General features: G+C 39.1%; 1 protein-coding gene across 3 annotated transcripts in view; it reads right to left on the bottom strand.

The window, feature by feature from the left end:
* Nucleotides 1–21,163, bottom strand: part of NEK5 (Serine/Threonine kinase catalytic domain protein) — a 30,292-nt gene extending 9,129 nt beyond the window's left edge. Inside the window, exons 1-4 of one of the 3 annotated variants that reach the window (XM_028268225.2) lie at nucleotides 20,952–21,163; nucleotides 20,781–20,821; nucleotides 20,527–20,639; nucleotides 18,569–18,635 (exon numbers count right to left, since the gene is read on the bottom strand). In XM_028268225.2, the coding sequence (XP_028124026.2) occupies nucleotides 18,569–18,635; nucleotides 20,527–20,639; nucleotides 20,781–20,783 (183 nt within the window). In that variant the 5' untranslated portion in view covers nucleotides 20,784–20,821; nucleotides 20,952–21,163. Of the gene's footprint in view, nucleotides 1–18,568; nucleotides 18,636–19,206; nucleotides 19,275–20,526; nucleotides 20,822–20,951 lie in introns of those variants that run through there. The other 2 variants (XM_082907071.1, XM_082907072.1) reach the window with 2 other exon arrangements.
* Between the last annotated feature and the right edge of the window lie 2,462 nt (nucleotides 21,164–23,625).

The following is a 23,625-nucleotide window of genomic DNA, read 5'->3' as shown; positions in this document are numbered from 1 at the left end:
TTGCCACTTAGCCATCATAAGTAATATTGATTTGTGACATCAAAGATTAGGTCAAATAAATTTCAAAGACCTAACTAAGATAGCCAACAAAGAGCTTGTGAGATGAGTACCTAAACTGGGTAAGAATCTAAACCATGTGTGTGGACTATGTCAACTTGGGAAGCAAACCCGTGCCCCTCATAAAAAGGTGAACAGCTTTACAACCAAACGTCTTCTTGAATTGGTTCATATGGATCTTATGGGACCCATTTGCACTGAAAGCATTGGAGGTAAAAGATATATTTTTTTAACCGTTGATGATTCTACTCGTTTTTCATGGATAAATTTTTTAAGAGAAAAATCTGATACGTTTGATGCTTTCCAGGCCTTAGTCCTTAAAATCCAAAATGCACAGGGTGTTTCTATTGGGCGTATCATAAGAATCCAAACTAATCATGGTCGTGAGTTTGAAAATAGTTCGTTCTCGGATTTTTGTGATATGCATAGAATTAAGCATGAATTTTCTGCAATGATTACTCCACAACAAAATGGAGTTGCTAAGAAGAAGAATAGAGTTGTTCAAGAGATGGCTAGGGTCATGCTCCTTAGTAAGAAAGTTCCTCCAAAGTTTTGGGCTGAAGCCTTAAATACTGCTGTTTATGTCATAAATCGTGCATATTTCGGGCCTGGCACTTTACAAACGCCATATGAATTGTGGAAGGGATTGAAACCTAATGTAAAATACTTCAAAACTTTTGTGAGTAAATGTTACATTTTCAAAGATAAAGAGCCTTTGGGAAAATTTGACTCCCGAAGTGATGAAGGTATTTTTCTAGGGTATTCAACCACTAGTAGAGCTTTTCGTGTCTATGTAACAACCCTCATACTGTTTACTGATTAATGACTGAATGATTACCGTCAATCATAGACTACTGCGAAATGGAACTGATAATGACTGATAATTGAACTGATTAAAATACTGAACTGACTGACCGAAATTGAAACTGAATTGAATGAATACATCTGTTTGAACTGCATTCTATCTATTGATTGTTTATTTGATCTGTTCGTATTTTAGTGTTTAGACTGCTAATTGAAGGCCTTATCGGCGGCCGAATCCGGAATCGATTGATGTTTAATGATCCTTAGAATTAATGTGATTTTATAGTATAATTATCTGAAAACTGTTTAGGTATGATTGAATTAGATTAAAATGAGTTAAATTGCATAGTTGGTCTTATTTACCATTTTGCCACTAGAGTGGCCCACTACTTGGCTCATCTCATTACATTCATACATACACATTTTGTTAGCTCATTCTTGAGCACAGCACCGACTAGAGAGAGAGAAATAGAGAGTGAGAGGGAATTGAGTTGAGTTCGAGTTTGTTGGTGGAATTGCTTGGTAATTGAAGTGTAGATCACTAATTTGAGCCTCTAGCCTTGCATTGGAGACCTAAGGTAGAGTAATTACTCTCTTGTTTGTGAATTGAGCTAGTTCTTGCATGGGTCATGCTTCATTGTAGAACTAAGTCATATTTTGGTTCATTGTTGTTGATTTGAAGCTCATTTCATGCATGCATGTCTGTATTGTAGATGTTTGAGTTGTTTTCATGGCAAAAGGTTACATGCATGTTCATAATCATGTTTAAGTCCATGATGTCACCATGTTTTGAAAAAGAATTGGCTCCTGAGAGCATCAATTGAAGCTTAAGTGTTGCATGCATGTACATATATTGAAGTTTTGAGGTGGTAGTTCACCATACCTCACATGCATGTCCATCTTTTGGTCATACTCCATGAGTTCATCTTATCTTTGAAGGTTTGAGCTCTTTTGAAACAGCATTAAAGCTTTGAAAACGATTTAAGATCATGCATGTCATGTTTGAAGATTGTTCTTGAAAATGATTTGAAATTGGGTTTGAATTAACCACCCTTGGGCCTTGATTTCTCAAAATTGAGCCTTGATTCATGTTATTCTATGTGTTTATAAATGTTTTCCAGAAAATGGGCCCAAGAGGATTGGTTTTGATGCTTTTGAGCTTGGTTTTGAACCTGGAGCTCGAATCTGGGATTTCCAGATTTCAGTCGTCCGCTCGAGCGGGGGAAGTGCCGCTCGAGCGGGAAAATCGAGCTTCCAGCATCTTGCACTGTTTTACAGTCCGCTCGAGCGGAGGATTGGGCGCTCGAGCGGAGTCATGTCTCAAGCTCGAGCGGGTGTCGAGCGGAGATTTCACCCATCCAGTACTTTTACAGTACGCTCGAGCGGGAAAGTTTGCGCTCGAGCGTGTACCTTTGTTTGCCTGTACGCTCGAGCGGGGAAACCTGAGCTCGAGCGGGACTCTGTTTTTCTGAAAATCCTGAACATGCTTTTAAATGTACATCTGTGCGTCCTCATCCCATTCTAGGCATTCTTAGGCCTAGTTTAAGGCATCTTGTTGAGGATATAGACGTAGAACACACCGAGGCATTAGGGATTAAGTTATTATATTTCCCAACTGTGTAGCTTAGTGTGTTCAACCTGTGAACTGTGTAGGGTTGGCGACTGGGGAGACACGCTCTAGCATACTGTAGCCCGAACTCTGTGAGTAACAATTGTGTAAAGATATGTTCAACTGATTATCTTCTGAATACTGAACTGAACTGTTTACTGAACTGGTATTATTTACTGAATGAATGTATGTCCTTTATTTCTGAACTGTACTGTGGCATCCTTAGTACCTACGGTTTACTGTTACTGTTACTGCGACAGAATTCTCTGTCGGTTTCCTTGTGAAACCACTACTGTTTACTGACTGATGGCCATCATTACTGTTCGGTCTTTTAAGACCTACTGTTACTGTTATGCTAATGGATGTACCACATATGACTGTTTACTGTACTGAGCAACTGAATTACTGATTGAAATGAACTGTTTTCATTACTGTAAGGACATTCATTCTAAACCCCTTTACGCTTTATGTTATTCACTGGGCTTTAGCTCACTGCTCATATATATATGTAGGTGTACAGGCACCAGACCGCAGCTAGAGGCGTCAGGGTTACTCCAGTTTTGTCAAGCCAGCCTTTGTGCCTCACTGCGAGGTTCCGAGCCTACTGTTAAGGCTTAGGGGTGTTTTAGAATTTCCCCCTTTTTGTACTGTTTCACTGTTTTGTATAGACCGTACTGTTTTGTACAGACGGAATGTTTTCTGTACTGTTCTGTAGGGTTGAGTCCCTAGTTGAATGGATGTGAATATTGTGTATACTGTTCTGTACTGTTTATGTATAAATGTGTGAAAAGCCTTTTCGCATACAGACTGTCACAGCTCAATGGACACTATTTATTTACTGTATTGGCTTCCGCCAGGCCCTGTACTCTGTCTTACTGTATTTCTGTTAAGCAGGCCTTCGGTAATCTCGGATTACTGGCCGGTTACGGTGCTAAACCCATAGGGCTGGGTTTGGGTCGTGACAGAGTGGTATCAGAGCGATACTTACCACGAGTTATACCGCACACACGTGTCCAAATGAGCTATAGGGTGTCCTAGAAAAGTGATTAGGGCATCTCATGAACATGATAAGTGTGTGGTTATGTTATGACTGAATATCTGTTAATGTGTTAAACTGTTAAACAAATGACTGCTTATGTTTAAAACGGTTATAACTGCTTATAGTGAAATGGACAATGCAAATGAACCTGAATCCTCGTCTACCGAGGCAAGAATGGAAAGAATGGAAAGAATGATAGAACTGATAACTGCTAGACTTGAACAACAACAGAACCAACCGCCCCCACCTCCTCCTCCTCCTCCGGTACAGCCGGAACCTAATGTTAATGTGGATGATGGGGATATTATTGCTCTCACCCATAAATTCAGCAAGATGAAACCGCCATCCTTTCAGGGAGGCCTTGAACCGTTAAAAGCTGAAGCTTGGGTTCTGGAAACAGAGAAATTATTTGAAGTGTTTCCGTGCTCAGAAGCAAACAAAGTATTGTTAGCTACCTTCACCCTACAAGAAGAGGCTAGAAGGTGGTGGATGTTAATCCGTGAAACAAACACTGTTATGACTTGGGCTCAGTTCAAGGAGTCCTTCTTTGAAAAGTACTTCCCTCAGTGTGTTAGGGATAGAAAAGTGACCGAATTTGAACAGCTGAAGCAGGGCACAAGGTCCGTTGCAGAATATGAAACCAAATTTACTGAACTTGCCCGTTATGCACCGCACATGGTGGATACTGAATATAAGAAGGCCAGAAAATTTGAAGGTGGCCTTAATGTGGCAATACTTGACCGGATAAATGTTTTGAAATTACCGACTTTTGTGGGTGTTCTCGACCGGGCATTGATGGCCGAGTCGAACATTGCAGCAGTGAAACAATCTGAAACACCAACAACTGAATGGCATGGAAAAAGGCAGGGTTTCAAATTCAAGAAAGGCAAGCACAACCCAGCCAACAAGAAACAGAATACGGGGTTGACAACTAGCCCCAGTCAAGGGAGTGGTTTCATACCACCCTGTCCTGAGTGTGGCAAGAAGCACAAAGGGGTTTGCTACCGAATATCTGGAGCCTGTTACAGGTGTGGCAAGGTGGGCCACATGGTTAAAGACTGCCCCTCTGCTCCACAAGCCAGTGGTAAAGCTGCACCAAGCGCAGCAGCATCAAATGCTCCACCAAAGCCTAACCCCAGAGTTACGGGAAAAGAGCCTATGAGGCAAGGCCGAGTGTTCGCACTAGTACCGGGAGATGTGCAGAATACCGAGACCGTTGTGTCAGGTATTCTCTCTATTTGTGCACAAAATGCATATGTATTAATTGATTCGGGGTCTACGCATTCTTATGTATCGCATGCTTTTTCACGAAAGTTGAATAGACCCTTAGAACCTATGAACTATCTGCTGGCCGTATCATCACCCATAGGGGGATCTATGACATGTGCTTATATGTACCCCGCATGTGAAATCATTGTAGGGGATATGCATCTGTTTATTGATTTACTGCCATTAAACATTGATCATTTTGACGTAATATTGGGGATGGATTGGTTACAAAAATATCATGCCACTATTGACTGTGTGACCAAGCAAGTTGTTTTCCGTCCACCTGGTCTGCCTGCATTTGTGTTTAATGGGAGTGGAGTAGTACCTCCTCCGTATTTGATTTCGTCAGTGAAGGCTGTTAAACTAATTAGAAAGGGATGTAAAGGATATCTGTGTTCTGTACTGACTGTGTCTACTGATGATAGTGTTAAAACTGATGTGAATTGTATTCCTATAGTCAGGGAATTTCCAGATGTTTTTCCAGATAATCTTCCAGGAGATTTGACTGATAGGGAGATTGAATTTACCGTTGATGTGATTCCCGGAACACAACCAGTTTCTAAAGCTCCTTACAGAATGGCTCCAACTGAACTGAAGGAACTGAAAGTGCAATTGCAAGAATTGTTAGACAAAAAGTTCATCAGACCCAGTACCTCACCATGGGGTGCACCAGTTTTGTTTGTAAAGAAGAAAGATGGCTCACTGAGACTGTGCATTGACTACCGTGAACTGAATAAGGTAACTGTAAAGAACAAATACCCATTACCACGCATTGATGATTTATTTGATCAGTTACAGGGTGCACAAGTGTTTTCTAAGATTGATCTCAGATCGGGGTATCATCAACTGAAGGTTAAACCGGAAGACAGTGATAAAACTGCTTTTAGAACAAGGTATGGACATTATGAATTTCTAGTTATGCCTTTTGGAGTCACGAACGCACCAGCTGCTTTTATGGACCTTATGAACAGAATTTTTAAACCATACCTTGATGACTTTATTGTTGTATTTATCGATGACATATTGATTTACTCCAAAAGTATAGAACAGCATGAACATCATCTGAGACTTGCCCTACAAACCTTAAGGGAACAGAAACTGTATGCTAAACTGTCTAAATGTGAATTTTGGCTTGACCATGTTATGTTTTTGGGGCATGTTGTTAGCAAAGATGGAATTTCTGTTGATCCGCAGAAAATTGAAGCTGTAGTGAACTGGCCTAGACCAACAAATGTGACTGAAGTCCGAAGCTTTTTGGGATTGGCTGGATATTACAGGAGATTTGTCAAAGATTTCTCCAAAATTGCCCTACCACTGACGCAGTTAACACAAAAGGGGATATCATTTGACTGGACTGACCAAAGAGAATCTGCTTTTCAAGAATTGAAAACTCGACTTGTGACTGCACCAGTTTTGACCTTACCTACAGGTACGGATGGTTATACTGTATTTAGTGATGCTTCTCATAAGGGTTTGGGATGTGTTTTAATGCAGAATGGGAAGGTTATAGCTTATGCTTCCCGACAACTGAGACCACATGAAAAGAACTACCCGACCCATGACCTGGAACTTGCTGCAGTGGTGTTTGCACTAAAAATCTGGCGTCACTATCTGTATGGGGTGACATGTGAAGTATATACCGACCATAAGAGCTTGAAGTATTTCTTCACACAGAAAGAACTGAATATGAGACAGCGGAGATGGCTAGAACTGATAAAGGATTACGACCTACAGATATTGTACCATCCGGGAAAAGCCAATACCGTTGCCGATGCATTGAGCCGGAAATCGATTGGAAACTTAGCATGTTTGCTTACAGGACAGAAAGAGTTGCTTTGTGACCTTGAAAAATCTGAAATTGAAATTGTTTTGAGAGAACAAGGTGGAACCTTAGCTGCTATTTCTGCTCAACCGGCACTGATTGAGGAAATTAAACAGAAACAGCAATTGGATGATTTCTTGAAGAAGATCATCGAGGAAAGAGAATCCAAACAGAGACCGGGATTCAAATTTGAGAATAATGTACTGAAATTTCAAGAAAGACTGTGTGTACCAAATGATACTGAACTGAAAAGAAGAGTTCTGCAAGAAGGCCACAATTCGAAATTGTCTATCCATCCGGGGAATACGAAAATGTACCAAGATCTGAAACAGAATTTCTGGTGGCCGGGAATGAAGAAAGAAATTGCTGATTTTGTATCCAAATGTCTTCATTGCCAACAGGTCAAAGCTGAACATCAGCGACCTGCCGGATTATTGCAACCTCTACCCATACCAGAGTGGAAATGGGAGCACATCACGATGGATTTTATCGTTGGATTACCTCGCTCCAGAAAAGGTATGGATTCAATTTGGGTTATTGTTGATAGACTAACCAAATCTGCTCACTTCTTACCTGTCAAGACGATTTATAATGCGGACAAATTAGCTGTCATCTATATTGATGAAATCGTTAGACTGCATGGAGTGCCTGTGTCTATTGTTTCTGACAGGGATTCGAAGTTTACATCGAGGTTTTGGCAAAGCCTACAGACTGCATTGGGTACTGAACTGAGACTGAGTAGTGCCTATCATCCTCAGACAGATGGCCAATCAGAAAGGACCATCCAAACTCTGGAGGATTTACTGAGAATGTGTGTCCTTGATTTTCAGGGAAACTGGGAAAGTCACTTGCCCTTAGCTGAATTCGCCTACAACAACAGCTACCATTCGAGTATTGGTATGGCGCCTTTTGAGGCATTGTATGGCAGAAAATGTAGATCTCCAATCTGCTGGGCAGAAGTTGGAGATGGGCCTTTGCTTGGGCCCGAGATTGTGTATGAGACAACTGAGAAAGTGAAACTGATACAGCAAAGACTGAAAACTGCACAGAGTAGACAGAAAAGTTATGCAGATGTCAGAAGACGGGACAGAGAGTATGAAGTGGGTGATCACGTTTTTGTGAAAGTGACACCAATGAAAGGCCAGACTCGTTTTGGAGTCAAAGGCAAGTTAGCACCGAGATACGTCGGACCATACGAGATCATTGAGAAAATCAATCCGGTGGCGTATCAAGTTGCGCTTCCTCCTGAAATGGAGCACATGCATAACGTCTTCCACATCTCTATGTTAAGAGACTATCTTCGGGATCCCTTCCATGTGATTGAGCCTACTCGGATAGTGTTGAGTGATGACTACACTTACGAGGAACGGCCCATACAGATTGTAAACCGACGAATCAAGAAACTGAGGAACAAAGAGATCCCGCTAGTGAAAGTTGACTGGCAGAACCATGGTGGCGTGTATGCCACTTGGGAAAGGGAAGATGACATGGCCAAACGATATCCTGAACTGTTTCCACTGAATCCTGTTTTCTTCCAGAATGAAGGTAACTCGAGTTTAGAGGACTAAACTCTTTATAAGGAGGGGAGACTGTAACAACCCTCATACTGTTTACTGATTAATGACTGAATGATTACCGTCAATCATAGACTACTGCGAAATGGAACTGATAATGACTGATAATTGAACTGATTAAAATACTGAACTGACTGACCGAAATTGAAACTGAATTGAATGAATACATCTGTTTGAACTGCATTCTATCTATTGATTGTTTATTTGATCTGTTCGTATTTTAGTGTTTAGACTGCTAATTGAAGGCCTTATCGGCGGCCGAATCCGGAATCGATTGATGTTTAATGATCCTTAGAATTAATGTGATTTTATAGTATAATTATCTGAAAACTGTTTAGGTATGATTGAATTAGATTAAAATGAGTTAAATTGCATAGTTGGTCTTATTTACCATTTTGCCACTAGAGTGGCCCACTACTTGGCTCATCTCATTACATTCATACATACACATTTTGTTAGCTCATTCTTGAGCACAGCACCGACTAGAGAGAGAGAAATAGAGAGTGAGAGGGAATTGAGTTGAGTTCGAGTTTGTTGGTGGAATTGCTTGGTAATTGAAGTGTAGATCACTAATTTGAGCCTCTAGCCTTGCATTGGAGACCTAAGGTAGAGTAATTACTCTCTTGTTTGTGAATTAAGCTAGTTCTTGCATGGGTCATGCTTCATTGTAGAACTAAGTCATATTTTGGTTCATTGTTGTTGATTTGAAGCTCATTTCATGCATGCATGTCTGTATTGTAGATGTTTGAGTTGTTTTCATGGCAAAAGGTTACATGCATGTTCATAATCATGTTTAAGTCCATGATGTCACCATGTTTTGAAAAAGAATTGGCTCCTGAGAGCATCAATTGAAGCTTAAGTGTTGCATGCATGTACATATATTGAAGTTTTGAGGTGGTAGTTCACCATACCTCACATGCATGTCCATCTTTTGGTCATACTCCATGAGTTCATCTTATCTTTGAAGGTTTGAGCTCTTTTGAAACAGCATTAAAGCTTTGAAAACGATTTAAGATCATGCATGTCATGTTTGAAGATTGTTCTTGAAAATGATTTGAAATTGGGTTTGAATTAACCACCCTTGGGCCTTGATTTCTCAAAATTGAGCCTTGATTCATGTTATTCTATGTGTTTATAAATGTTTTCCAGAAAATGGGCCCAAGAGGATTGGTTTTGATGCTTTTGAGCTTGGTTTTGAACCTGGAGCTTGAATCTGGGATTTCCAGATTTCAGTCGTCCGCTCGAGCGGGGGAAGTGCCGCTCGAGCGGGAAAATCGAGCTTCCAGCATCTTGCACTGTTTTACAGTCCGCTCGAGCGGAGGATTGGGCGCTCGAGCGGAGTCATGTCTCAAGCTCGAGCGGGTGTCGAGCGGAGATTTCACCCATCCAGTACTTTTACAGTACGCTCGAGCGGGAAAGTTTGCGCTCGAGCGTGTACCTTTGTTTGCCTGTACGCTCGAGCGGGGAAACCTGAGCTCGAGCGGGACTCTGTTTTTCTGAAAATCCTGAACATGCTTTTAAATGTACATCTGTGCGTCCTCATCCCATTCTAGGCATTCTTAGGCCTAGTTTAAGGCATCTTGTTGAGGATATAGACGTAGAACACACCGAGGCATTAGGGATTAAGTTATTATATTTCCCAACTGTGTAGCTTAGTGTGTTCAACCTGTGAACTGTGTAGGGTTGGCGACTGGGGAGACACGCTCTAGCATACTGTAGCCCGAACTCTGTGAGTAACAATTGTGTAAAGATATGTTCAACTGATTATCTTCTGAATACTGAACTGAACTGTTTACTGAACTGGTATTATTTACTGAATGAATGTATGTCCTTTATTTCTGAACTGTACTGTGGCATCCTTAGTACCTACGGTTTACTGTTACTGTTACTGCGACAGAATTCTCTGTCGGTTTCCTTGTGAAACCACTACTGTTTACTGACTGATGGCCATCATTACTGTTCGGTCTTTTAAGACCTACTGTTACTGTTATGCTAATGGATGTACCACATATGACTGTTTACTGTACTGAGCAACTGAATTACTGATTGAAATGAACTGTTTTCATTACTGTAAGGACATTCATTCTAAACCCCTTTACGCTTTATGTTATTCACTGGGCTTTAGCTCACTGCTCATATATATATGTAGGTGTACAGGCACCAGACCGCAGCTAGAGGCGTCAGGGTTACTCCAGTTTTGTCAAGCCAGCCTTTGTGCCTCACTGCGAGGTTCCGAGCCTACTGTTAAGGCTTAGGGGTGTTTTAGAATTTCCCCCTTTTTGTACTGTTTCACTGTTTTGTATAGACCGTACTGTTTTGTACAGACGGAATGTTTTCTGTACTGTTCTGTAGGGTTGAGTCCCTAGTTGAATGGATGTGAATATTGTGTATACTGTTCTGTACTGTTTATGTATAAATGTGTGAAAAGCCTTTTCGCATACAGACTGTCACAGCTCAATGGACACTATTTATTTACTGTATTGGCTTCCGCCAGGCCCTGTACTCTGTCTTACTGTATTTCTGTTAAGCAGGCCTTCGGTAATCTCGGATTACTGGCCGGTTACGGTGCTAAACCCATAGGGCCGGGTTTGGGTCGTGACAGTCTATAACCTACGAACTTCATCTTTAATGGAATCGATCAATGTGGTTATAGATGACACAGGTTCTCCTACTTCAGCGATAAATGAGGAAGAACATGGTGAGTCTCCAATCTTGGATATTGAACCACAAAGTCAAAGAGAAGCTGAGGTCCAAGCATAAGAAGTTGAGACAACACCAACTCTTAAGTAAGTCAGAGTCCAAAGAGTGCACAAAGAGACACCATTTCTGATGCTTCTATCACCACAAGTCTAGAGTTCAAAGCATCAGCAAGGGTGAAACTGAATCATCCAGTTCAACGGGTGATTGGAAGTGTCTCGGATCGAATGAAAACTCGAAAACAAATTCAGGAGGAGGTATCTCATATGTGTTATGTTTCATTAATTGAATCTAAGAATATAAAAGAGGCCTTACTAGATGATAGTTGGGTCAATGCTATGCATGAAGAATTAGGTCAATTTGAACGTAACAATGTTTGGACTCTTGTTCCCAGACCTAGAGACATGAATGTGATAGGTACCAAGTGGATCTTTAAGAATAAATCTGATGAGAATGGTACTGTGGTTAAAAATAAAGGTAGGTTGGTTGCTCAAGGCTGCACACAAGTAGAGGGTGTTGACTATGATAAGACGTTTTCCCCGGTTGCATGTCTCAAATCTATTCGTATTTTACTTGGTGTTGCATGCTTTCTTGGTTTCAAACTGTTTCAAATGGATGTGAAAAGTGCCTTTTTGAATGGGTACTTAAAAGAAGAGGCTTATGTTGAGCAACCAAAAGGGTTTGAGGACCCTAAATGTCCAAACCATGTCCACAAGTTAGACAAGGCTTTGTATGGGTTGAAACAAGCCCCTCAGGCTTGGTATGATAAACTTACTACCTTCCTACTTGATAATGATTTTCAAAGGGGTAGTGTGGACAAGACTTTATTTGTGAAACATACTAAGTCTCATATATTTGTTGCTCAGATTTATGTTGATGATATTGTGTTTGGATCCACTGTTGATCATCTTGTTAAATACTTTTTGGATTGCATGACACATGAGTTTGAGATGAGCATGATGGGAGAGTTGTCTTATTTTTTAGGTCTTCAAATTAAACAGTCTCCTTCGGGTATATTTGTTTCTCAGACTAAGTATGCCAAAAACCTTGTGTCAAAGTTCGGTCTTGAGTTAGCCAAACATGCTCGCACTCCCATGAGCACCAGTCTTCACATTTCCAAAGATTCCTCTGGTACTGATGTTGATCCTACCCTTTATAGGAGTATGATAGGGAGTCTCTTGTATCTCACAGCCAGTCGTCTTGACATTGCATTTAGTGTAGGCGTTTGTACCCGTTACCAAGACTATCCTAAAGAGTCTCATCTGATTGTTGTCAAATGCATCATTAAATATGTGAATAGGACATTGGGTTATGGGATTTGGTTCTCGATCAACACTACAGCTGAAATCATTGGTTTTTTTTATGCCGCCTGGGCAGGGTGTGCTGATGATTGTAAGAGCACATCTTGGGGGGGGGGTTTACCTTGGGAATAATTTGGTTGCCTAGCATAGCAAAAAGCAAAATGCCATTTCTCTTTCAACAGTTGAGGCTGAGTATATTACTGCAGAGAGTTGTTGTGCACAAATGTTGTGGATAAAGCAAATGCTTCATGATTATGGAATTGACCAGAACACTTTCACTTTTTTTCTGTGATAACATAAGTGCCATTAACATTTCTAAAAATCCTGTCCAACACTCTCGCACCAAACACATTGACATTCATCATCATTTTATCCGAGAGTTAGTGGAAGAAGGCCTTGTTGTTCTTGAATATGTATCCACTGAGCATCCAAAAGCTGATATTTTTACAAAACCCCTTGATCTTCTTATGTTTGAGTTCCTTAGAAAGACCTTGGGTATAGTGCTCAGTTACTAGGGTGTTACTTGTTACTTGAGGGGGGGTCAGTGATTGCTTTTATGTGTACTTGGGTGCTATAATCTCATTCTCATTGATTCTTGTCATCCCTGCATTTAGACTCATATGAACATCTCTTATGCTACTTACTAGATTTCATTTTTCTTTGTTCATAGCTCATTCTGAATGCCCATGCTCATTGACTTCATGATCTCATTTTGTATACATTCTTGAGATAAACTGTTGCAGGGGTTTCCGCACAAGTGATCAAAGTTCTCTATGGACTACTAACAGTGTATCTTTTACGTTGTTGGAGGAATTGACCTATACTGGTATTTCATGGGTGATGTTGAGTCTCTTAACCATTTACCATCTTTTTTCACTTTCACGATTCCTCCCTTAGTTCATTGAAGTCCGGGCATTAGGAAAAGGCTACCTCAGAGGCACCAACCAGGCCATCCTTTATGATTTTATGCTTTTCTGATTTGGTCTCCATACTCTTGAGCGTGCAAGCCACCAGTGAGTGCCCATAGAAAAGAAAAGTCACAAAATATATAAAAAAGAAAAAAAAAAAAAAAGGGAGACTCATTGATTGGGGGGGAGCCTCCGCATTTACTTAACAAATATCCTTTGATTCCTAGTGGTTTGACTTTTCTCTATGATGTTTCACTACTCTTGTTGGAGGTCTAGCCATCCGATCACTACAAGGATTAACTCTAGCTCTGTGGCTTCTCAAGGATTGCACACACACACATTCATTATGTGAGCTCTCATGTTTGCTTTTAAGTTGTGCATTCTCATGTAGCGTATGATCATTGATTAAATTTTATCTAATTTGCTCATGATTTTGTGGTTCTTAATTTCAAAATTTACAAGTTTGCAGGCTTTATGGTTTGTGGATTATCCCATCTTAGTGTCACATTCTTGTTGTTATGCTCATCTCTATTTTGTTACAGGTCACACTTCTCAGTACGAGTTGGTTTTATTTGCTCAGAAAAAGTGTTTTGGTTGTTGGTTTTTTTTTTTGTCCTCGCTCGAGCGGAAACTTTCACGCTCGAGCATAGTTTTCATGCCTCCAGCATTTTTTCAGAGTTGTTCAAACTTCTGAGAGGTTTTTTTTGGCGCTCGTGCATCTAATTCCTTGCTCGAGTGTAGCCACGTGTGTTCTGGTGCGCGCTCAAGCGTTCAAACCCTCGCTCGAGCGGACTGGTTCGATTTAAAAGCCCAACCCTCTCCTTTTCAACCATTTCCCCCCAAATTTTATCTCTCTCTCTCTCTCTCTCCTAGGGTTCCTTTGGCGACTCTATGATCGTCCCCTCTTGGGCTGCTGATTGGTGTGCTCCTTTTAGTACTTTGTTTCTTGTACTCCTTGGTTGTCTCAGGTATGCTGCTCTCATCTTTTGTCATTTTCCTTCTCTTTATTTGTTTTTGGTTGTTCTTGTTCCTCTCACCTTCATCATCCATACTTGTTCATACTGTTTGAGTTTTGTGTGTCTTGACTACTCCTGTTAATGGTCTGTTGATTTGAGTATTTTTGGTTGCAATGTGATTATCGTTTATCATTCTCTTGAATCTATGGTTGTGTGCTCTCATGAGTTATGGGATATTGAGTTGTGTATTTGGTATGATCACTGCCTTATGTTCTAGTGTTTTTTCATTATATCTATCTGGCTATTTGGTTATGGTCACTATGTTCTTATTGGCTGTTCTATTCTGCATTCTGATATATTGTGATCTCATTGAGGGTTGGTCATATTGATTTTCATACTGCTCTTGGCTATTTAATTTTGATAGATTTGACTTTGCTACTAATGGTTTGTGTATGTGTTTTTGGTTTTGATTCTTGTCTTGGGTTGGGGGGTTTGTGGTTGTTTCCTTTGGGTAATTCTTGGTTTAGTCATGTCCACTTCTAAACGTAAGAAGTCAACTGCCTCTCGCCCCTCTTTTAATACAGACCGGTTTCCCTCGACTGAAAAAACCAAGTTGTTTAGAGATTCCTACCCCTCTAGGATTGTTTATCTTGGACGCAATGTTCTGCCAAACACTTTTGAGTCCATCCACGTTCATCCTTTGTTTGATCCCTTGGGTAGGGATTTGGTTATTTCCTTCTCGGGCCGTCAAAATCTTAATTGGGTGTGGGAATTTTACTGTAATATGGAGAGGATTGACGATGTTGGTCCTTCGTTCAATACTTGGGTCAAGTCTAAGTCTATCACAGTTACCCCTGACCATATTCGTGAGCTATTGGGTATTAGTAAAATCTTTCCTATTTTCTATCCTTTCCCTGTTCGACCCACCTGTGATTTCGACGAGGTGGCCACTGCTTTATGTGGTACGTCTCGTTCGTGGCTCCAGGGCTCTTTGATTAAACAAAATGAGCTCCTTCCCCAGTTTTGTTTACTCAATCTTATTGTTTATGCCAACATCATTGTGACCACCCACAGCTCCGAAATAAATCAAGAACAAGGTTTTGTCCTTTATTGCACTGCTCACCACTGATCTATCGACCTTGCCACCTTGATCATTTAGAAAATGGTTGCTACATTTGAGCACAATAACCTTGGTCTTCCTTACGGTTGCCTCATTAACCGGTTTCTCGCCAAGTTTAAGGTTCCCTCTTATGATGAGGATGACTTTGCTTCTCCTTCCCGACCTTTCACTAAAAAGACTGTCTCTCAGAGTCAGTCTTATGTCAGGGGGGTCCATTCTGGAGTGGGTAGTTCTGGTGCAGGTGTAGGGGATACTGCTGTGGCCGAGGAGGCAGAGTATGATGTGGCTGCTGCAGGTGAGGTTGCCGGTGAGGGGGAGCAGCTTCCTCCAATTCGTACTATCTGAGGCCAGCTATGTCAGTTCAAGCAGTCCATGGTCTCACATTTTGATCGTCTGGAGGGTCGGATGGATATCTTCGAGGCCAGGCATACTGATCTTGAGACTACCGTCGATGCTCGGCTCACAGCATTGGAGGCCTCATCCAGGCGCATTGAGGAGTCAGTTGCTCAGTCCTCCGTTCATCTTTCCCAGATCCTGTCCCTTCTTCAAATGCAACCAACTCTACAGCCACCAGCTCTGTGATATCTATTTTCTTGGCTAGTATACTGTTTGCACAATTATTTTTTTCTTGTTTTTTGTTTCTTTTTCACTTCTGTTTTCACTTATGTTTTTCTCCCGAACAAAAAGGAGGAGTATTCTTGGAGATACTTTACTTTTTGCTTGGATAAGTGTTAGGTTTTGGGCATGGATATTGAGATGTTTTTGATACATGGATATTGGGATACTTTTGATGGTTGTTTAGATATATATTTGGTTATTTATTCGGTTCCACAGTTTTGGTTTGTATGGTTGTTTCCACAGGTGGATTGCTCAAGTTATAAGTATTTCATATTTGCATTCAGTTCTTGTGGTTTTGTAGTGGTTTTGTTTTTGTTAAAGTCGGGGTTGTTGATTGTGTTAGTTAGTGTGTTTTGGGTTTGTTTGTTAGGCAAATTGTTAGAACAGTTTTGTTCGCGATTTGACAAATGGGGAGATTGTTAGGACCCTACTTATTGTCAAATTCCGTGGACAATCTTGGGTTGAATTGAGTTGTAATTTTCTTATGTTTTTGGTCTTCCCGGCTCAAGCGGAGAAAGTGGCGCTCGAGCGAAGATTCCACCCTCATAGTATTTTGGCTTGTCTGCAAAATATACTAAGTGGTGTGTTTTTACGCTCGAGCGTGGGATCTTACACTCGAGTATGAACCTTGGTTTGGAACACGCGATATAGAGTCCCCGCTTGAGCATCCATTCCCACGCTCAAGCGGACCTCACGATCTCAGCTTCTATAAAACCTCAAGTTGCTCCAAATCTAGGATTACGTTTTCTAGATCTTCTTTAAGGGTTTTAAGGTTTTCTTTTGGGGATATTTTTCTGGTTTTTCTTGATGTTTGATTGAGTTTTGAACTCATGTTCTTATAAGCACACATCAAGGAGTTTGTTTGATCTTCTTTGAGAGTATTCTTCTTCGGTAGAATCCAAAGATTCAAGCATAGAGTAATCAAAGGAGTTTGATGCTATGTGCAGTCGTTGATTCGACAATGGATGTTGTGAATTCAACATCAATCCAATCAATTCCGAGATGAAGGTTGCAGTGAAAGATATACAGAAGATTTGAAGACAAATTGGAAGCATTCGGGCAATTTTATTGATATCTTTGTAATCTTTCTTTTTTCATGTGGTTTTTTTTATCACAATTGAAGGTGCTTCAATTGTGGTTTTTTCATGTAAAACTCGTTTGTGTCGATTTATTGTTTTCTGAAATAACAATCTAAATCACTTTCGTACGTGCTTGATGATTTAAATTGTGAGTTTTAATTGGTTAGGAATTAGAACAATTAAATGTTGATCTAATAACAAATCACTTAGGTTTTTCAACTTTAACGTTAGAAATTGAAATGATAGGTCCCAACCAAGGTTTCAAAAAGCCGCCATAACAATTGCAATGACGCGGTTGTGATTGTGAGGTGTAAAAACCGTAGCGTAACAGTTGCAGTAATTGAAACTGTGATTTTTTATTTTTTATTTTTTGCATAATTTAAAAAAAATAAAACTGATATGCATATTTTTTTTTTCTTCAGAATCACATTTATTGGGGTTTAAAATATATTTTGATCAATTTTTGTTAGTTTTTAAGTATGATCCAATATATTTCATATTTTTAAATCACTATAAAATGAGTTTTTTATATTTTATTTCAATTGTTAAAAAATAACGCCAAAATAGTACACATTAATGTATGTTTGAGAGGGAAAATATTGGATACACACTTAATATTGAACCTATAACCTCAAGGTTATTAGGCTAAAATTTTACTATCGAACCAATGGTCACCCCTATTTTTTTTTTTTACTTTATTTCAATAGTTAATGACTTGAAAATAATTAATTTTAAATGTCTATAAATTATTTTTGACCAATACCTGAACTAACTGAATAAAAAATATTACAATTATTAAATGAAGTGATTATAAAAATAAAAATTGTGTCATAAATAAGAATTATTTTTGAGACATTTTTTTAGAAAACACTTTACAACTAACTAAATAAAATTATTTACAATTAAGTATTAAATGAAATGGTTATAAAAATGAAAATTGTGTTATAAACAAAATTATTTTTGAACTACTGGTTTTATTTTTTTATTTTTAAAGACATTTTTTAGACAACATATTATAGTAACAAAATTAAAAATATTTACAATTAAACATTAAATAAAATGATTATAAAAATAAATATAACTATTGTTTGTATATTTTTTATTTTACATACCAATGTAATAAAATAAAAATTAAAAAATAAATTATAAAGAAAAAAAATATTCATACAAGATTTTTTTTTTTAGGTTTGGATTACTTGAGTAGTTATTCTTTTTTTTCTATTCAAAATATTATAAAAGTGTGTAACAGACCGTTATGTCCATCATGGTACTACTACGGCCGTTACATAATATCGAAACAGCTGTTACACATGTGAATTTCTGTCACACCACTTTAGTGGCCCTAACGAGTGGTGATAACCACGATAATCGTTACATAACAACCATTATGTAACGGCGCTACTTAACGATTGCGATTGTTTTTTAAAACTTCGGTACCAACCAGCCCTCACCGCCACCTACTAAAGTGGCTTTTTAAAGTATGATGCCGTTTTGGGAACTTAGCAAAAAATTAGCTTTTTTTTTTTTTTTTAACCTCTTTTGAATCACACTTCTCTAATTTTTTTTATACATTTTTAAAATAATAAAAAAAAAAGTCAAAAAAACAGTTTTTAACGTACTTTCTAAAAAAATATTTAAGTAGTTGTGCCAAATCAGAAGTGTATCTATAAAGATATACAAAAGAGCTTAATTAAAACATGTTTAGAAGAAGGAACCTCTTGATGAGCAGCGCGCTTGAACTTTTCTGTTTGTTTGGCCAAACGAATCTTCTTCAACACATACCTACAAAACAAACCAACTGAGACTCTTGCTTTGGCAAGCTCAAAAAAAAGCTAGCTTTTAACTTTTTTAGCTAAAACAGTTAACTTTTTTATCCAAGTCACTATCCAAAAAGGGAAGTGGGGACGTTACTGCTCAGCCGGCGCAGCAGCGTCTGCTGTGCGGCGATTTGGGCCCATTTCAGGGTCCATTTTGATAATCCGAATCGTTCACATTTTAGAATACGTCAAGTACAACATACCTGCAAAAAATCAAGTTAATCGGATATCGTTTGCTTATTCATCCACTTACATTTGTATTCATTTTAATCAAGCTAAAATACATTTGTATTTATTTTTGTAGATACAAATGAGAATGGATGAATGCTTAAACGATATCCGATTAACTTGATTTTTTACAGACATGTTCTACTTGACGTATTCTAAAATGTAAACGGTTCAGAATATCAAAATGGACTCCAAAATGGACTCAAATTGCCGCACTGCAGACGCTGCTGCGCGGACTGCGTAGCAGCGTCCCCATATCCCCCAAAAGCTAGCTTTTTTGGCTAAAAAAGTCAAAAATCAACTTTTACCAACACATTAAACGGTCAAGGGTTTGAGTCTTGCCATGTGCAAGAATCCCCCCTCTCCCAGGCTACGGCCTTGATGTATCTCCCCCCTTCCCCCCCCCCCCAAACAAAATCGAAAAAAAAAAAAAAAACACACATTAAACAAGATGCAACAACAAATAAAGAAAAAATATAATAGATACTTCCAAAATAATAGGACTACAAAATGAAAATGGAAAATTATAAAGGGAGAGGGAAACAAATGATAGATCTGAAACTCATGAATAATCTTTTAAAAGGGATTTGTTTTTCTTTTTTCAGGAAGGAAGAAATAATTATCCCACTTCTTATATGCACCAATTCAACCATTTTCGTAAAAGCAGTTCAACTAAAAAAGACAACAGAGTGAAAACAACTAAGGCGCCGGTGGTGCTGGCCAGAGGGTTTGGGGGTGGGAGGAAAGACTGAAAATTTGACTTTAAAACAAATGAAAAAGCTTTTGTTTATCTACTAAATTTAGTAAATTTTGTATACTATTAATATTTTTTAGAAAACAAAAATAGACACTAATGAACTTTTGTGTCCAGTTTTTAAAAACTTTGCGAGCATACGTGTAAATGTAAACATACCAAACGGAGCCTTAGTAACAATTTTTTTAGAATTATTTCCAGAATTTTTAATAAAGCTATCCCATTTATTCACAATATGCTCATGAGATCCCAACTATCAGGTGAAACATTTCTTCTGGCTTTACACCCTTGCTTTATTTTCTTAAAATTGGCTGGCTTTCTTACTCTTGAAATGCATTACTGATCCTTTATGCTGTGTTTGGTTGGGGGATTTGGGAAGGGATTTGGAAAGGGAAATGGAAAAGTTAGGTGAAATGTGAATAAATCATGTCTATATTTCACATAGTTTTACACACCTTTTCTCTTTCCTTTTCCAAATCCCTCCCAAAATCTCCCAACCAAATACAGCATTAATAAATCCAATTCTTTGAATGCCATGGTTGTCTGGAAAGCCAATTTGGTAAGCTTACACAGAATCATAATTTTTTTTTATTTTTTTATTTTTGGAACTGATACAGAATCAGAATTTGATTATGCAGAAAAATGTCAAGAATTTAAATTTATAGTGTAGATTTAAATTTGGTGTGTCATGGACTAAACAAAATAATCTGTTTTCACACATTTCAAAATTGGGGTACATTTTAAAGTATTTTTTCTAGGTACAAATCATTGCATATACAAAAATAGAATGAAATGTAAACAGTGAAGAGCATGAAAAACAAAAAGAGAAAAAAGAAAAGGTGAATGGAAGATGGAGAAACAGAATTTCTCTTACTTCTTTTTCTCAATTTTGTGAAGAACAAGAAATGCAGCTCCAAAAGCACCTCTCCCAATCTGCTCTATCACTTGATAATCTTCCATGTTTGATTCAACTTGGTTGTTAGTAATCTCCATAGCCAAACAAACCACCCTCAGAGCTCAAGAAAAGCACTTTTCAAAACCCAGCAAAGAAGCATAACACAAAGCTATGTATACTTAAATGGCCATATCAGTGAAACCTCTACACAAATAGTTAATAGGCTACCTCACCATTAAATTGAATTTATGACCGTTGCAGAAATCCCAACTGTCTGGAGGAGCCAAATCACGGTAAAATTCAGGCATTAAAACAGGGAATTCATGCTATAAACATGAACAACAAGAGAGCATTGAATTCTATATGTACAAATCAGGACTATCATATAATTAAAGATTACATACCTAGAATGATTTCTTGAAGAACACTCACACAACACCTGCACTCGAACAACCCGAGTGTTCTGTGATTTATTATGTGTTTGTAGTAGAATTGTCTCTAAAATTACCGAAACTTGAGAAAACTGAATGGGTTTAAAGGCAATAAATGGAGGAAAGCAACTGGACTTGGATGTGAATTTTAATTAAAAAAAGGAGGGAAGAGTAGTAAGAAAAGCAAAAGATGGGTAGTAGTGATGACATTTATGTTGATAAAAAAACAAAAACTAATCAGGCTGCTTATGAAACTATTTATAATTCATTTATTTTAAAAATATTTCTTAAAACTTATAATTTATGAAACAGAAATAACTTCAATAAATTATAAAAAAAAAAATTAATTAGAGAAGCAAAGGTTGCATTTTTTTGTGGGATTCATAAGAGAAGCATATACGTGGTTGGTATGTCAGCATCATGGTTGAACTGAAAATCTGATTGTTTGACTTAGGGTTTGTTTGGGATGTCCTAAAAAAGTGTATTTTTTGACTTATTGGTGGGTTTGAATTGGGTTTGGATTGGGTTTGATGTGATGTGTTAGAGAGGTGATGTGATTTAAATAAGATGATGTGACTTAAATAAGATAGTGACTTTTTGACTTTTTGACTTATTTAGTACATGTCAAACTAGCCCTTATATTGTAATTGTAAACAATAAAAAAAGATTCAGTTTGGGGGAAGAATTTATTTAGAATGTTGCCGGCAATAATCAGATGGTTGGGTAGCCTGCATTATTGCATTAAAGCACAGCAATCCTAGTTATCATGAAAAGTCTTTCATGAAAAGTTTGTGACATTTGAATTACACTTAGAATAAAACACCACACACTAATCAAGGTAATTTAAGGGTTACAAATTTTTCATGATCATTTTTATGAAAAATTTTCATGATCCCTAACATTTCTCTTGCATTAATTAATTAATACTAATAACATATTTGATTTGATTTGATGTATTATTTTATTCATTGATAGGGAATGTAGTGTACATTAATTACATTACGTGGTCCTTCCTTCCGTCCTTCAACAAAAATTTGTCATTGTTAGTCCACCTACTACTCCTGCCCCCACCTGAACCCATGGATAGAAATTATGAGGTTACTGGTGGCGCCAAAAAACGTGACGTGACCCGACTTCATCTATTTTATTATTATTATTATCATTTTTTACAAACAAAAGTTTAATTTAATTTATGCGTATCTTGACTAATTTTGAAAGATCAATTTTACTGTCCACTTGTGGGGCATATATAAACATGGCTCCAAGAAGTTTATTATTACTAATGAGTATTGAACCTAAAACTTAGAAGGAGTGCATCTTCAGTTCTCAAGTTTTGCTCACTAGGCCAATCATTAAGGTTACCCAACTTTTGCCTATTGTGTTGTATGTTTTATAATATATGTACGGGGAGCAAATATTCCGGCAAGCCCGTATTCCTTTCTTCCGAGCTCCGTCGATGTCCGATCACCTGCGAGCAAATAATGGTGAGCTACCCGGCGGTGTGTGGCCGGAAAAACCCTCCGACGGTCAAGTTAGCACACACCTTTGGATGGATAGAGAGAAGGGAGAGAGTGTTTGAGTGTAAGAAATCCTTACAGATGTGTTCGTGTGTCGCGTATGGGGGGCGCAGACATGCTTATATACCTTCTGAGCCCCATATCCACTCCCTGTCATCTCCTGACACGTGGCTCTGCTATCCCATCTGTCAGCATAAACCATGCCGTTCATCACCTGCTCTCAACTGCCTGTCAGCATAGCTGGAGCTCGGCAGCCGAGCTGCCCTACCTCGGTCATACCATGCTTCATACCTTAAGCGCCTAACCGGATAACCGAATGAAGGACCGGGCTAGGCGGCATCTCGGCAGAGCTTAGCCCGGGCTCCTCCTTTGGTCGGCCTTCTCGCCGGTCAATCAACTACCTCGGCTGACCGCGCCTTTCCGAGCGCCGGCCTCTCGGTCTGTCTGGTCTCGACAATCCTCGGACCGAGCATCCTAGCCTGACCGGTCACTTCCTGGTCGAGCAGCTTCTGCACGGTCCGAGGCAACACACATACCAAACTCTGCCCGGCCCAACTTCTGGTAGCCCATTTCCGAGTGAACAGTCGATCATCTCGGCCCAATGCTATGCTGGGCCCTCAACTTGTTCGGTCTATACCTCGGCCCAACACCGGAGCATAAATCACCCTCTCAATTGCCCCTTAATTCCGTCTGCGGAAGCGTGACTGGGATTATTCACCTCGTTCGAGATAACGTTTCTCCGGTCGTCAAGACGCCAAGCCTCGACCGAGCTAGTTGACGTAATTGTCCGCAGATTTGACCGGTTATATTCCTCGGCTGACCTATTCCCGTTGAAAGTAGCTCGGTTGGCTCTTCGTCTTTTCAACCCGTCGCTTCAGTCCTGCCAAAGCCATAAATGGGGACACGTGGCGGTCTGCCATTGGTCATCGGGCAGCCAACCCGCCGTTTTTGCCAGAATTTGAATTTGGGCGGCCTTTCAACCTTACAAATACAACCCCCTCCTCAAGCCGTTTCTTCCTACTGCCCTTATACTTCCTGACGATCCAGAGCTCAAGCCTTCTACTCGATCTCGACTGCCATTTCTCACTCTTGGAAGAACTGCCCCCAACCTCCAAAGGTAAGATTTTCGA

Source organism: Camellia sinensis, chromosome 14, assembly GCF_055761805.1.
Source record: "Camellia sinensis isolate YWXY chromosome 14, ASM5576180v1, whole genome shotgun sequence".
Taxonomy (NCBI): Eukaryota; Viridiplantae; Streptophyta; class Magnoliopsida; order Ericales; family Theaceae; genus Camellia; species Camellia sinensis.
This window is presented reverse-complemented; position numbering and strand designations above follow the sequence as displayed.